This window comes from Mastomys coucha, unplaced genomic scaffold (genome assembly GCF_008632895.1).
Source record: "Mastomys coucha isolate ucsf_1 unplaced genomic scaffold, UCSF_Mcou_1 pScaffold18, whole genome shotgun sequence".
In the NCBI taxonomy this organism is placed as follows: Eukaryota; Metazoa; Chordata; class Mammalia; order Rodentia; family Muridae; genus Mastomys; species Mastomys coucha.
The window spans coordinates 25,902,785-25,916,766 of record NW_022196900.1 but is presented as its reverse complement, the minus strand read 5'-3'; the positions used below and the strand labels follow the sequence as shown (position 1 = coordinate 25,916,766).

At 44.5% G+C, this 13,982-nt stretch overlaps 1 protein-coding gene across 1 annotated transcript in view; it reads right to left on the bottom strand.

Moving 5' to 3' along the window:
* Nucleotides 1-13,752, bottom strand: part of Pappa (pappalysin 1) — a 228,720-nt gene extending 214,968 nt beyond the window's left edge. The window contains exon 1 of the mRNA XM_031377655.1: nucleotides 13,343-13,752. Coding sequence (XP_031233515.1) covers nucleotides 13,343-13,748 — 406 coding nt within the window. The 5' untranslated portion in view covers nucleotides 13,749-13,752. The remainder of the gene's footprint in view (nucleotides 1-13,342) is intronic.
* Nucleotides 13,753-13,982: the final 230 nt, after the last annotated feature.

The window sequence follows — 13,982 nt, the reverse complement described above, 5'->3', positions numbered from 1 at the left end:
TCATTTGATTTATGTCTTCATGGCTGTGTTTAAAATGATATACATGACATACTCAATGCAAGGCAAATCATACTGCTAAATTCATACAAACACCCTGATCCTTTCAGATGGAGGAGACCATTCACAGATTTGAATTTTCAGAGTACTGTGTAGTCCCATGATAAACATGGGTGTTCCACAACACAGTGTTTCCATCCTGCTGCTTCCACGGGGCTCTATTAATTGCTTAGTTATAGCAGTTACAATGATGTCATCTATCTGTTTACCCCCTTGGCTTCCGCCACAAGGGCTAGGATGTCCTTAGGGGAAGGAACTGTACCCAGGTCTTCTTTTCAGACTCCATCTCCTTGCTTAGTATATGGCATGTAAACATTGCTTACTGATGACCTATTTCACATAAGGTTGAATGAACAGAGATATGGAAATTTTCCCTCTCACACTGAATTTTCATTTGCTATTGAACCTCACAAAAATACCTAGGACAAATCAACCGTGCATCTCCAAAACTAGTCTTCCACTAAGAGCACCATAGTTCAGCCACCAAGACCACCTGCATACGTCATTCAAAATGCATCTATGTGCTTATCAATGGATCAAAAGATTTCTTCATTGAGCATTTTAGGGGAACATAATTTAAGCATGACAAAAAACATCTTTGAAATAAGCATATTTCTCCAAGTAGACTGGTTAAAGGTGGGGATAATTTTAGTGGAGGAAACATCACCTACAAGTAAAATTGTTTAGCATACCAATATTTTTAATGTCTCATCATCTTCACCCACATTTTTCCTACATTGTTTTCTCCCTCCTGCTGTTGTTCTCTTTTTCTTTCTTTTTCAGTCTGTATTCTTTAAATATCTGCACTGGCCACTAGGGGCACTATTGTTCTCATTCATTCACTCACTCATTCACTCATTCATTCATTCATTCATTCATTCATTCATTCATTCATTCACCATTCATACATTTATCCTCACAAAAGAGCAGTCTGACTGAATACCTATGGTACTCTAATAAACATGACCACCTTGAAGATAGAGATAGGATGGAATCTGAATTTCAGTTCAATTACCCATCAGTTGAGGATCTTTTGGTGAGGCATACAGCTACCTACCACAAGTTCAGAGGGTACAGAAAGTTATTGTGGGCATAGTGCCAGCACACAGTAAGTGCTCTCTAGAAGCTGGCTGCTTTTATTATAGTTGCTACTGATGAAAATGCACACCCCACTCTCACCCTCACCCCCACCCCCGACAAGGATATATGAACAGCGGAAAGAGAATCCTAGATCCTGAGGTCACTTCAAGGTCTCATAAGATGAAGGTTAGCAGATGGAAAGGACCTCTATTAGAAAGGAGGGAAGTGGATTCAATCCTAAGCAGTGGCTAGAACCGACAGGGCAAAGGAGGCTCAGAAATATACTGATGAGATGGAGATTGGGGAGATCGAAGTGTAAAGTTGAGGATTATGTGTTGCAGCGAAGACACAAAACAAGTGCGTTGCAAACAAGCCAGGGGCTGGGAATGGGAAGATGAAAGCCAAAAATGTGGCTTGGATTAGACAGGCTACAATACGAGCCTAGGGCCCATGAATCTGCTTCTCCCCTCCTCTTTCTGTTTTGGAAGGCCAAATTTCTTTTTCCCTTCTGACTTCTTTGCTCAAGGGGAAATGGAATTAACCACTGTGTAATGTTTCTAACTGTGACGCACAACACAGGTCATGTGCTTGGAGTTCCGTAATGCACCATGCCTGGGAGTTCCTTGAGCTCTTTCTCTGATAGTCAATAGATATTCAGCAGGTCTTCATCTCCATTTATCTATTCATTAAACAAACAGAGAAGCAAGCCAGCAAACAAACAGACAACCATAATGCTCCTCTGTATGCTAGGCAGGGGAGAAATTGAGATCAACATGATTTAAAATGTGTACATAATTAAGTGCAATATATATGGAAAAAGACAGGGGAAAAACAAGTTACACATTGGAAGGTGGAGTCAGGGAGGGCCCTATCAGAAGAAAGATACCTTGAGCAGAAAGCTGTAGAGCCTTAAGCAGCATGTAAAACTGTATTCAGAAATATTCAATAAGTAAAGAAAGTGATGTAATAAAAAAAGCCTGCAGCATTGAGAGAACTTTAAATAATTCAGTTTCTACTGAAGAGCCTTTAACTAGGAGTAATAGAGTCAGATTTTCTTTTTTAGTAGTAGAAAAATCTGGTCATAAAGAGTTGGTAGATGGGCTGGAGTGGGTAAAAGGTTCAAACAATGGGCATTTCAATAGAGGAAAGTATGATGTAAAAGAAGAATAAGTTGATAATCCAAATATTATGAAGCAGGATAGATGGGTTTGTGAGTCCATGATGTACCATCAGTTGGTAACTCTCAACAAGATAAGGGCATAAAAATTTTATAGGAGAAGTGGGTATTTTGGACATATTGAACAATACACAACTGGTTCTGTTCTACAAACCTATATTATATAGCGTAGAATTTGGAGATGTAAGCCAATCAGTAGAGCTGTGTTATTTAACTTCTGATAAAGTATACAAAGATATGCATGTGCTTTGTTTCCTGACTCTAGACTTAGAAGACAATGGCTTCCAAGCCTGACCACTGACCTCTACTACCTATTTCCCTCATCAGCATCTCAGCTCCACATCCATGAAAGGAATATCTGAGTACATCATTCTGGCATCCATACACCTTGCTTCTTTGGACTTCATGGTTTGGTTTCATAAGACTGACTGTAGAATGTATTCATTTCTTTTGTTTGGGGTATGAGCTTTGCATCTGTCAGAGCAAGGTCACCTTCCTCCCAAATGCTATGTATCACATCCTTCTTTATTTCCTAAGCAACCTCTGTACAAAAAATGTCTCCAGTCTCATTTGGGGAAAAAATCTCCTTATAAATCCACTTGAGAACATGCTGCTCTGCTGCCTTTCCTATTACACAGAGCGATGGGAATTAAGGAAAGACGCGTACAGGGCAGACCCAAGAGCAATTCCTTCACGATGGGATGGGGAACTGCCACACCTACCTGAACTTTTAGATTGCTCTATATGGTCTGGGACAACCTATGTCACATAGTTTCCACTTCTTTGATGTTGTCATACTTTCCAAATGGGCTGAACCCTGGCACCTTACAAGGTTCTCAAAAGTTCATGATTCTCCTTCCAAGCTTCTAAAGACCTTGAGTTAGTAGTAAATAATGTCAGTACACACACACACACACACACACACACACACACACACACTTTCTTTTTCTAGTTTGAAGAAAAGTCTTAGCAAATGTAGTGGGTATGAGAAGTAGGAGCACAGGGAGGAGAGAGAAGAAGAGAGAGTAAGATGAACCTTAGGGATGCTAACACTGGAGGCTCACACAGGGAAAAGTGACTTTGTATCTTAGAGTCTCAATTTGTGTGTGTGTGTGTGTGTGTGTGTGTGTATGTGTGTGTGTGTGTGTGCACTCACATCTGTGCCTGAATATGTTTATATGTTTGTGTGTGTGTGTATGCATATTTATGTATGGAGGTCAGAGGTCAACCTCAGGTGTCATTCCTCAGGATCTGTCCAGTCCTTGTTTTTTTTTTTTTTTTTGAGACAGTATCTCTCACTGGAAGTCTGAGGCTCACTCACTGATCAGTCTTAGCTGGCAGATCAGCAAGTTCCAGGCCAGAGTCTGTATCTGCCTCCTCAGAACTGGACATACAAGCATTCACTATGGTTGGCTTTTTGCTGTGGGTTTTGAAGATCAAACACTAGTTCTTATGAATGCATGGCAAGAACTTTACCAAATAAACTCTCATCCTAGCCCCTGAATTTTAATATTTTTAATTAGCAAAATCATCTCTGATATACATGATAACAAAGACTAATAAGCCAGTAACTGGTTGTGCTGTCTGGAAGTTTGTCTACAGTGGCCCTTGTCTAGTAAACATAATTATGAAGTTTATATAACTTAATAAACAATTATCAAAAAATTCCCCAATGAGGGCTTTTATAGTAGATAAATTTGTGACAGCTGTAACTATTTCCAGTATTAATGAGATAGCTTTCAGCTATTAGGAAGTACTGACATTCACCAAATAATGCCTCCAGTCAGACTTTGACTGAAATTCTACCACTGACATTTTGGTATGCAGCACAAAGATTCTTGGGATTTCATTCATGTATATGTCAAATAAAAGGCAATGTTTTAAGAGCTGTAAGTCTATGACGCCTTAACAAGAAATAGTAGTGGGTCTTTTTCTTTTTCTTTCTGAGCATCAATATTGCTCTTTTCAGGAGGAAAGAGTATGTGGGCATGATGCCCCTGAGGGTAAGAGGCCCAAGCACCACCTAGTGGAAGAAAATAAGCCAAAATGGGCAAAAAGTGCAGCTATTGCCACTGTAACAGTTATATCCCAGGACAGCTTTGGTTGGAATTAAAAGACTGTAAAAGGTCTCTACTCGAAGGTCTTTTGGGGCTAAGGTAGTTGTAAACTTCTGACACCTTCCATGCTTCAGATGAGAAAAATCAGTCAGAGAGGAAAAATAACATGACTAAAGCTACACAGCAAGCTACTGACGACCTATTTTTCTTTTTTCTTTTTTTTTTTTTTTCCAGAACTGGCCTCTGCTAGCTTCCTTCTTTAGACAACCTTGAGTCTGTCCCACTGCCTTTCCACACACTTCTTAAGAAACCTTCTCTGCTCATTGCACTCAAATCTTTCACTTCCAGCACCCCACACACATATCTATTTTTATTTTTATTTTTGAGTTAAAATTTATCTGGCATTAAATGGTATGCCAGCTTTCTTGTTTGCAGTTTGTCATCTTCTCTGCCTAGCACCCAGAATATAAACTTGCCGAGGGTAAAGAGAGTTCACAGTACTCAAAATTATAACCAGCACACTGCAGAAATTCACAAAAGTACCTGCTGAGTGCTTTAGACAGGGAGCTCACATATTCACTTTCTCTCTTATCTTCATTGCATGGATTTCCTGATTTTGGAGTACACACTTCTATAAAATGAAGCAACCACCTTTTGGATTTATTCTCACTTTCATTCAGGTATTTTGGTTGCTGTTTTAGTGTTATAATCATGGTTATAAATCTCTCCTGAGTGGCAAGGGAGCAGAAGATAATTTCTGGTTTTGCCAAAGAGGATAGGCATGTCTAAGATCCAGAATCATTGAAGGAATTGGAAATAATGTACATCCAGGGTCAGTACAAGTAATATCAACCTAAGTTAATGATTGACTGCTGGATTACCTGTCATCTAGACTCTATTAGCTAAGCATTTTCCACAAGGAGATCCTGTTAATCTTCAGAAAAATCCCACCATGTAGGAACTGGTGTTAGCTGGATGCTACAGACAGCAAAAGTGAAGCTAGAGCTACTGAGTAGCTGCCACAAGGTCACACAACTAGCTGGTGCAAGAGTTGGGAAATCAAATCAGGCTGATGCTTGAGCTCTATGATCAACCATTGCAAACTATTTCCTCAGAAAAACACATCCTCCTTTCCCCCAGTCTGTTCAAAGGATGCTAAATAGATAGCACTCTGGGCAACTGGGGATGGAGAGAAATAGGAACTGGTAAAAGAAAATTATGACCATGAGCACACTCGCATGGTATCGATTGCTATGTTACACTGTGGATTGTTACAAAGAGTAGTTAATCTCCTGGCATTATGAGGAAGAGAAAGATCCTGTGTTTCCCCACACAGAGGGGAGTCTTATACAGCAAAGAATTTTGACATTCAAAAGTATTTCAGCAGATGAGTCTCCACTAGCCTTATCTCCATGGTCCCCTCTTTTCGTTTTTCCTGGAACTCTCTCTAGCTGATTATGGTAACCAAAGTATGAAGGTATACAGAGGGAGGGGCTGGAGGGGTGTAAGGAGAAGGATCCTAGTGTATGAAGCCTAGAGTGCATTAGGACTTCAGCTCATTTCTGTATGGCATTGGTAGAATCCCTGAGCCTCTCCCTGCTCCAGCCTCTGTGTCTCTGAATACATCAGCTGACAGAATTCATGGGTTGATGAGAAATCATCTCCTTCTTTGGATTACCAGCACTTTAATTAATTAGTTAATTAGTTTTTATGTTTTATTACAGAAATCTTCAATTACATTTTTAAAGGCACCGTCAGAAAATTTACGAAAAGCCCAAGTAGCTATAGATTTGTTTTAATAAATAGTGACTATCACTACATCACCATTTTTTTAGCATCCCTGACTCCCCAAGCATCTATATTTTTAGAGCTTTTAAAACAAACACTAACAACAAAAAGTAAACATAAAATAACTTAACCTACCCATGCTTCAGTATGCATTTTTCAAATTGAAATCTTTTAAAAAAAATATTCCGTAACAATAATATAATCACACTCTGATCCCTCCCTGTCAGTCCCTGTCCATTCAGATATTTTGTAAAGGAGGAATGTGTCTCTCCCCGACAAAAAGAGAATTTTATAGAATGGAGTGATTTATGCAGAATAACATGGAAAGGATATGTGGTAGGGTCCTGACCTCTACTATCTCCTCAGAGGCTCCCTAAAGTTGTAGGGCTTAGTGTAAAGTTTTTATTCAACCCTTCTTTACATTTCAAAAATGGTGGATCCCAGGCAGGAGCTATGAGCTGCCAAGGTCACACAGCAGTATCTGGCAGAGTTTGGCAGACTTTGGAAGTCCTTACATCAAAGGACTTTTAGTGAGGTCATGTATGTGAGAAGGTTGGTTGGCTCAATCACTATCTATCCTCTGCTGTGTGAACAAAGATAATAAAAATAAAGGCACATTTCTAGGAATGTCCTTAACTGCACAAATCCATACCTTCTTTTACTCTTGTTGGCATAAACTGGTTTTGATTTCTGCTGAGAGCATCTCCGGTCACTGTCTCACCTGGCTCCAAGATAATTATGATCGGTAGCTGTTGGGTGTAATCACACCCAAATCCTGCCCTGCTGGCTTCAAGTCACAGACCTTCAAAGGACATGAAATCAGAACCTGAACTGTGAACTCTTGGTTGTTATACCTAAGTGTGCAACACCCAAAAGACCCAACCTTGAAAGTGGGTTCTCAATTACTGGTGTCAGATGATCACTCCTGGTGTTCTGACCAAGGCAGGAAGCACAGTTCTCTGGGCAAAGAGTGAAAGATCTAGAGACTCTGAGGGGTGACCAAAATGGTAAAGAAACAAACCAGATAGCAGATAGCAGGGAGACAGATACACTCTGGACAGGAGCCTTCTGCCACAAGTAGACAAGCCCACAAAGGAAGTCCTTTTTGGTGAACAGGGGTGGAGAGATCTTTTCTCTTCCTACAGCCAGTGATGGTTTGAAAGAGTTCTAAAGGTGAGAGGTTTTCTTTAAGACATCAGGGACACAAGTAGAGAATGTTCTAGAGCTAAGCTTCCTTTCCTACATTCTTTTTTGGTGAAGCTCTCTTCCAGCATTGGTAGGTTCACCTGAAATCAGGCATGTGACACACAACTCAGTGTGACTCCACACAGGCATGCTTCTACCTTAAAGGAGGCACAAGGAAGAAAGAGTACTATGCAGAGCACAGGAAGGGCTCTAGGGAAAAAATGTCAAGGCCCAAGGATGCCAGAGGCTGGTATCAAGCAGCAGAAATTTCATGTGAGAAGAAAGTTCCATCCTGGAAAGACAGAGTGTCATTTCCATTTACTACTTCATTTTACCCACCTATACAATAAGAGGACATGAAGTGAGATCTGAGATTCCCTCATTGTTGGTCCTTCAGTATTACTTAAGAAGACTTGGAGAAGTACCTGTGCACAGGCTAACCACAGGCTTAATGTAACAAGGACCCCTTTGTGGATCCTCACCTGAGTTACTGAATGATTGACTGACAAAGTCATACTATGAAGCTCTGGCTGGTCTGAAACTTTCCATGTACACTAGGCTAGCCTTAAAGATGTGCAAATCCTAGTTCAGAGGCCCCTAGTGCTTGAATCATATGCATGTACCATCATCCCCAACCCAAAGGATGTTTTAGAAGGTGGGTATTCTTTGTGTATACCTGAGCTAATGGATCAAAATGTCTCACAGGCTCCTGTGAACACAGTCTTTTGTGTGACCCTGGTCCTTATTTTCCTCTTTATACATTGAATTGCTTAATACAATTGACTGCCAAGTCTAAGCCTGGGCTCACCATTTCTCTTCCACACCTCTGAGTATTCTACATCTTGAGTTTCCAGGTTACTTTTCTCTGTGAAGAGGGAGGACATAGGTGCTTCTGAGGTTTAACATCCTAAATTATGTCTAGTTGTCCACTGGACAGTAGCAAAAAGGGAAGTGATAGGTGAAAGGGAACCTACGGAAGGAGCAAGAGACACATGGCCTGTGATTTATGATCAGGATTCACCTTCTGTTCCTGGGATCTATGATTCCTCTCCAAGCCAACTGACTGTGCAACTCAGTTTTCAGCAGCCCTGGACTCCCTGTGACTCTTACTAGCAAGGGGTCACCCAGGGTCAAAGAAAAGAGCAGTCAAATAAGAAATTAAAGTCTAATGGTTCCCAAAGATACAATGCTCACTGCAGATGTCCCTTGAAATTCAAGGGAGGATACTCTTAAGTGTGCACAAGCTAGCTTACCTTCCAAAGACCCAGCACTTCCCCCCCCCCCACAAAAATCTCCTGGAAAATGACAATGTGTATGTTAACTAGATGTGATTACCCTTCACTTAGTCTCAAATAGGAGTGGACTCTCTTTAACAGTACTTAGGGCAACTGTACACCTCCTAACTATCCTGAAATCATTGAGCCCATTTCAGAAGGTAGATAACTGAGAGAGATGGATGATGGAACAGGGAGGGTTACACAGCCAGAGGCTTAAGGAGAAATAAATCTCCAGCCTGCTCAGTCTGATTTTTTTTTAATTTTATTTTTTTCAGTCTGATGGTTTGATGTGAAAGGGCAACAGACCTGCCAGGTTTTGTGCAATCTCTAGGTGAGACCTCTCCATTGCTTATTCCCTGATCTAGAAACCTTTGGATTGGAACAGAGATGTCCAAGAATATGGGAATGTTCTGCATCCAGATTATCACTTCTTTTGCCCTACAAACAGCAGAGGAAACAGACACTTTTGAAACTGACTTCCTGGGTGGGATCTAGCCATATGAGTGAGGGGATGTGGAATTTTGGACCCATTCCTTTCAGCTCTTTGACTCACACACTCTCTCTTTCTCTCTCTCTCTCTCTCTCTCTCTCTCTCTCTCTCTCTCTCTCTCTCTCTGTGTGTGTGTGTGTGTGTTTGTGTGTGTATGCGTGTGTTTATATGTGTGTATATGTCTATAGTCTGTGTGGATACCTATGCCCACCTCTTAGGTTGGTTAGGAGGACAAAATTCTCAGATGTAAAGCAAACTTAAAGAACACTGCTTGGCAGAGAAGGTTTTCTGCTTTCTAGTGTCTTCAGCCCAGAAAGCCTGAGATCTTTGGAAAACCCTGTCTATTAATAAAAGAAATCTTTGCCGAGCATCCATTAAGTACTAGGGCCAGCTCTAAGTACATTTCATCCTGGAGCTCAGTCACCATTTGATTGACAAACAGCCTGTGGTGACATAAGTGCTCCCAACATCTTTTCTTGGAGCCAGGAGGAGCCAGCTAACATGCTCAAGGTCACAGTTGGATAAGGACAGAGGTAACCTGGCTACTGACACTTCACTGTGACTAGTGCAGTATTCTGCATCCCAGATGGAGCTTCAACTGGTTACAGAGAAGGCATGCGCCTGTGTGAACTTCAGGTGAAACTTCTGATTATTTGAAGGGCTGAGTGAGAGGTAAGAAATGACCTATAGAAGAGAAGAAGAAAGGGGTTCTTGAGAGCAACGAGCAAATTCTATTTCAACACTTACAACACAAGAAAAAAAAAAAACTGCCAGCAGACATGTTGGTAGGATTAGGGTTTAAACCTCATCTCCTTCTGAACTGAAACTCTTCCCTAATGGAAGGGGAGGGCAGCGCTTGTGGGGGACACTTTTGAGGTCAGGAAAAACTTCAATAAGGTAACAGTCACTGGGGCCTCTACTTCATTGAAAATTCAGTCTATTGTTCTTTGTTTCTTTTATACTGTAGGGGTGGTAGGGCATGGTTGGGGTTTGCTGGGGATAAGAGGCAGGAGCCTGGATCTGTCAGGTGTAGTACAAAAGCAGAGAACACACACACACACACACACACACACACACACACACACACCATATACTATCTGGATGTTGGGCCTGTATGGGATAAGAGGAACCTGTTTATGAGACTTCTCTCTGTCAGGTAGTGGGTGAGGTCTGGAAATAGGAATGCCAGAGATTTAAGTTCTAGTTCTTGCCTCTGGACTCTGCCATTCAACACACTCTCTGGTCCTCTGTGGATCTCTTCCCATTGGCCTGAATGACTACTGATATATAACTTCTAGGGACCTGGCTCATAGTAGCCTTAAAGGAGTCTCTAGTTCTTAAAAATATGCTTGATAGGCCCCAGGAGAATCCTGCACCCCAATAATTTCTATCTGTGGCTTCGAATTTTCCTACACCAGCTTCTGTTCCGTGTGTGTGTGTGTGTGTGTGTGTGTGTGTGTGTGTGTGTGTATTCACCTTGCTTTTGAGAAAATAAAAGGGATTTTTTCCCTGTGCTTTAAAACCCTGTTCCTTCCCCCTGCCTCTCTCAGTGATTGTCTGAATCAGTGTCGGTTAAGTGAAGTTTGAACCTGGGCAGAAATAGAACCAGGGGCAAGCAGATCTGGGAGCATTCCCGCCTACCAGGAGCTGCGAGGCCTGCCTCTGACAGACCTGGTTAACAGCACCGTAAAATTAGACCTTTACGAAACCCAATTGAATCGTGCAGTCTAGTGATGTAAGGCAGGCTGGCCTGAGAGAGAGGCAGCAGCCCTGGGCCTGAAATAGCAGTTGCAAACCCTGCTGAGCAGATGACTGTTCTAGAGAGAGGTGACCAGGGATTCCTGTGAAAGTGGTGACTCCCAGCCAGAGAAGGCTAGCAGAGGCCAGGCAGCCAACTGGGCACCTGAGGTCACCACAGACAGCCTGAGGATGCTCATTGTCACCCACTTCGGAGTCTTGTCTCTTCCAGCCCTCATTTAACCACGGATCAGGGAATTTAAAAAGTACTTCTAGAAAACAAAATCCTCTCTGTTTGTTTGCTTTTTTAACTCAAGGAGAAACAGGCTCTCTTTAGAGCCACGGTGTGCTCCATGTGGAGGATAAAGCAGAATAAGTCTTTTCTGGCTCACTGCCAGGTGTTTACACACTGCCAAATCTGGCTTAGATTCAACTAGGGGAGGGGAGGGGAACCCACCAGAATTCTCTGGAGAACAGCTCCTAGGCTTTCTGGGGCTACATGGCAGTGGTGGCGTTTATTTATTAATTTACTTACTGTTTTGTTTTTGTTTTTTTTTCTCTCTTCCGTTTTGTGAGGAATGTTATTTCCACGCATAAAATGAACCAGGCATTTTATACGAGCAATCATAACCTAGCATCCCGGACCCAATGAAAGTATTTTACTGCAATAATCGTTGTGAGACCAGGAGGAAAGACCTTGGTCTGAGTTAGACACTTAGAAGCCAGTCTCCCATGCAGTCCCGTGAGACATAGATTTGCATGTATGTACATATTAAATGCACTCACTATCTTTACAACCACAGGCTCTTCTCTCTCCGGGAATCACTTCCGAATCACGGACACAACAGGTAGAGCAGCAAAGCCAAACCTACCCATCTCTTAACCACTTTCAAGCAGCAGACCGCTGTGTTTTGAAAGTGAAAACACACACACACACACACACACACAAACACACACACAGGGTGGGGAGAGAGAGAGAGAGAGAGAGAGAGAGAGAGAGAGAGAGAGTCCTGAATTATTATCAACCTTATGATTATTTTGAATCTTGTCTCCCGTTACATGTTGTTCCCTCCTCAGGCTGAAGAGGGTTTGGGAGCTGAAAGTGAATGAGCTCCGTTTCCCTCTCCTTTTCGGAGGGAGGGGGTGGTGGCTAGCGATGACGTCAGTTGTGTGTGTGTGTGTGTGTGTGTGTGTGTGTGTGTGTGTGTGTGTGTGTGTGTGTGTGTGTGTGTGTGTGTGTGTGTGTGTGTGTAGTCGTTCTTGCTCTCCTTTGGTAGCTGGAAAGTGAGAGCTTTGAGGATACATTGGATTGACATAGTAGCAGAGTTTGGGTCCCCCGAATGGGGACTTCGGGTAAATAAGAGAGTCAGTGCAGTGTTAGGAAAGGTTAACGCCAAGGCAAAACGGCCGCAGACTGCCTGAGATCGGTGTGTAAGGGGTGGGATCATGAAAGCTACTACTCGCGGACAGGCTACAGCGAAGGGGGAACCCCTAATATAGCTTTAAGCCGTCCCAGGACAGGGCAAGGTTGTTTATGCAGTGAGGGAATCTCCCAGACAGAAGAGGCAAAACTTTCCTCCTCTTCTCCGCCGCCCACCCCCCGCCCGCTCCACCACCCCTCGTTTTATTAAAGGCATTTCCACAGATTCACTTAGAAAGGAAAATGGATGTTGAGGGGTTTGTAAGGTTTGCAGCCCTCGCAAAGTGTCCGGTTTCACTATGGGCTTTGCTGTGGAGCAGCGAAGGGGAGAGAGGGAGGGTGAGGAGGGAGAACTTAAGTTCTAGTATGGGCTCATAAAAGTCCCCAAAGAGAAAAGCGCCCCATTTCTCAGTCGAGTCTGGGGAAGGCTGGCAGGGTGTGCGCTAAGAAGGTCTGACCCTACCGTGAATGACATGCAACCAGTTTTCAAAGCAAGGACCCGGAGAGGCAGTGTGGGTGGCTATGGTGGTGGGGGGTGGATCCCAGAGGCAGGTTTCGAGCAGAGAGCAACTTTGGGGTACTTCTAGGACTTCTAAGTCTGGCAATCAAAATTACCTGGCCCATACCCTACTTTGAGGGTAGCCAGGCTACTGGAGAATTACGTCTATCAAAAAGTAAAGAGAAATGAACCGTTCCCAACACTTCTTTCACAGACAATCCATCTGGGTCCTGTCCCCTTCCCTCCCATATTCAGACAGAGTCCGTCTGCACATCCCCAGCACCACCTAAACGTTCTGGGTTCCCGGGGGAACAGCTATCCCAAGCTCCGGGTCTTGGACAGGCGCGGAGCTCCCGAGTACAGCTCCCCGGAGGCCGGGTGGCATACTTTCGCAGCTCGCCCATTCCGCAGATGGGTTAAAGAGAGTCTAGCTTCCGCGGTCCCTGCGCTGCTCCAGGGGCGGCTCCCGCAGACCCACCCGCCACCCGCACCCCAGACATCCGCAAGAGCCTCTGAGGGGCCCGCAGAGACCAAGCGGGGTTGTCCGCGGGACAGGGAGACCCCTTTCGCCTTACCTGTGATCACCGCTGGAGACTTCTGGCCGCCCTCGGCTCTCAGCCACACTTGCAGCGTGAAGGCGTCGCGGGGTAGCTCCAGGTCGGCCCGGAGGCGCAGCTGCTCCCCTCGCCCGCTGAAATAGAGCGCCCGGTTCGGCGGGCTCGGCTCTTCGGAGCCCCTCGCCGCCCGCTGCTGCCGCCGCCGGGGGACGCGCACGGCTTCCCAGGCACCGCCCGGAGGCGGCGGCGGCGAGGCGCGGCGACCGCGGGCCGCCCGGGTGGCGCAGGTGGCCGGTCCAGCGGCGGGGCGCGGGGGACGCACTGCCCGAGGGTCTCTCCGGGCCCGGCGGGGGCGCTCGGCCAGCCCGCAGCCCAGCGCGGCGCTCAGCAGCCCCAGGCGCAGCACCCAACTCCAGAGCCGCATGTCCGACGGTCCCCCCCGCCCCCCCTGCGCCCCTGCACCGCCGCCCGGAGCTGCCAGCTTTAGCTCGCGCCTACTTTGTCCCCTTCTCGTGCGAGCCCCCCTTCCACTTGCTTTTTTCTTTTCTTTCTCCCTTTCCTCCTCAAGGTGTGTGCTCCACTCCCCCCACCTTTCAAAAATACAGTCCAACTCCGCCTGGTTGGCAATTAATTTCTCTCCCCGCTCCTTTATCTGCCT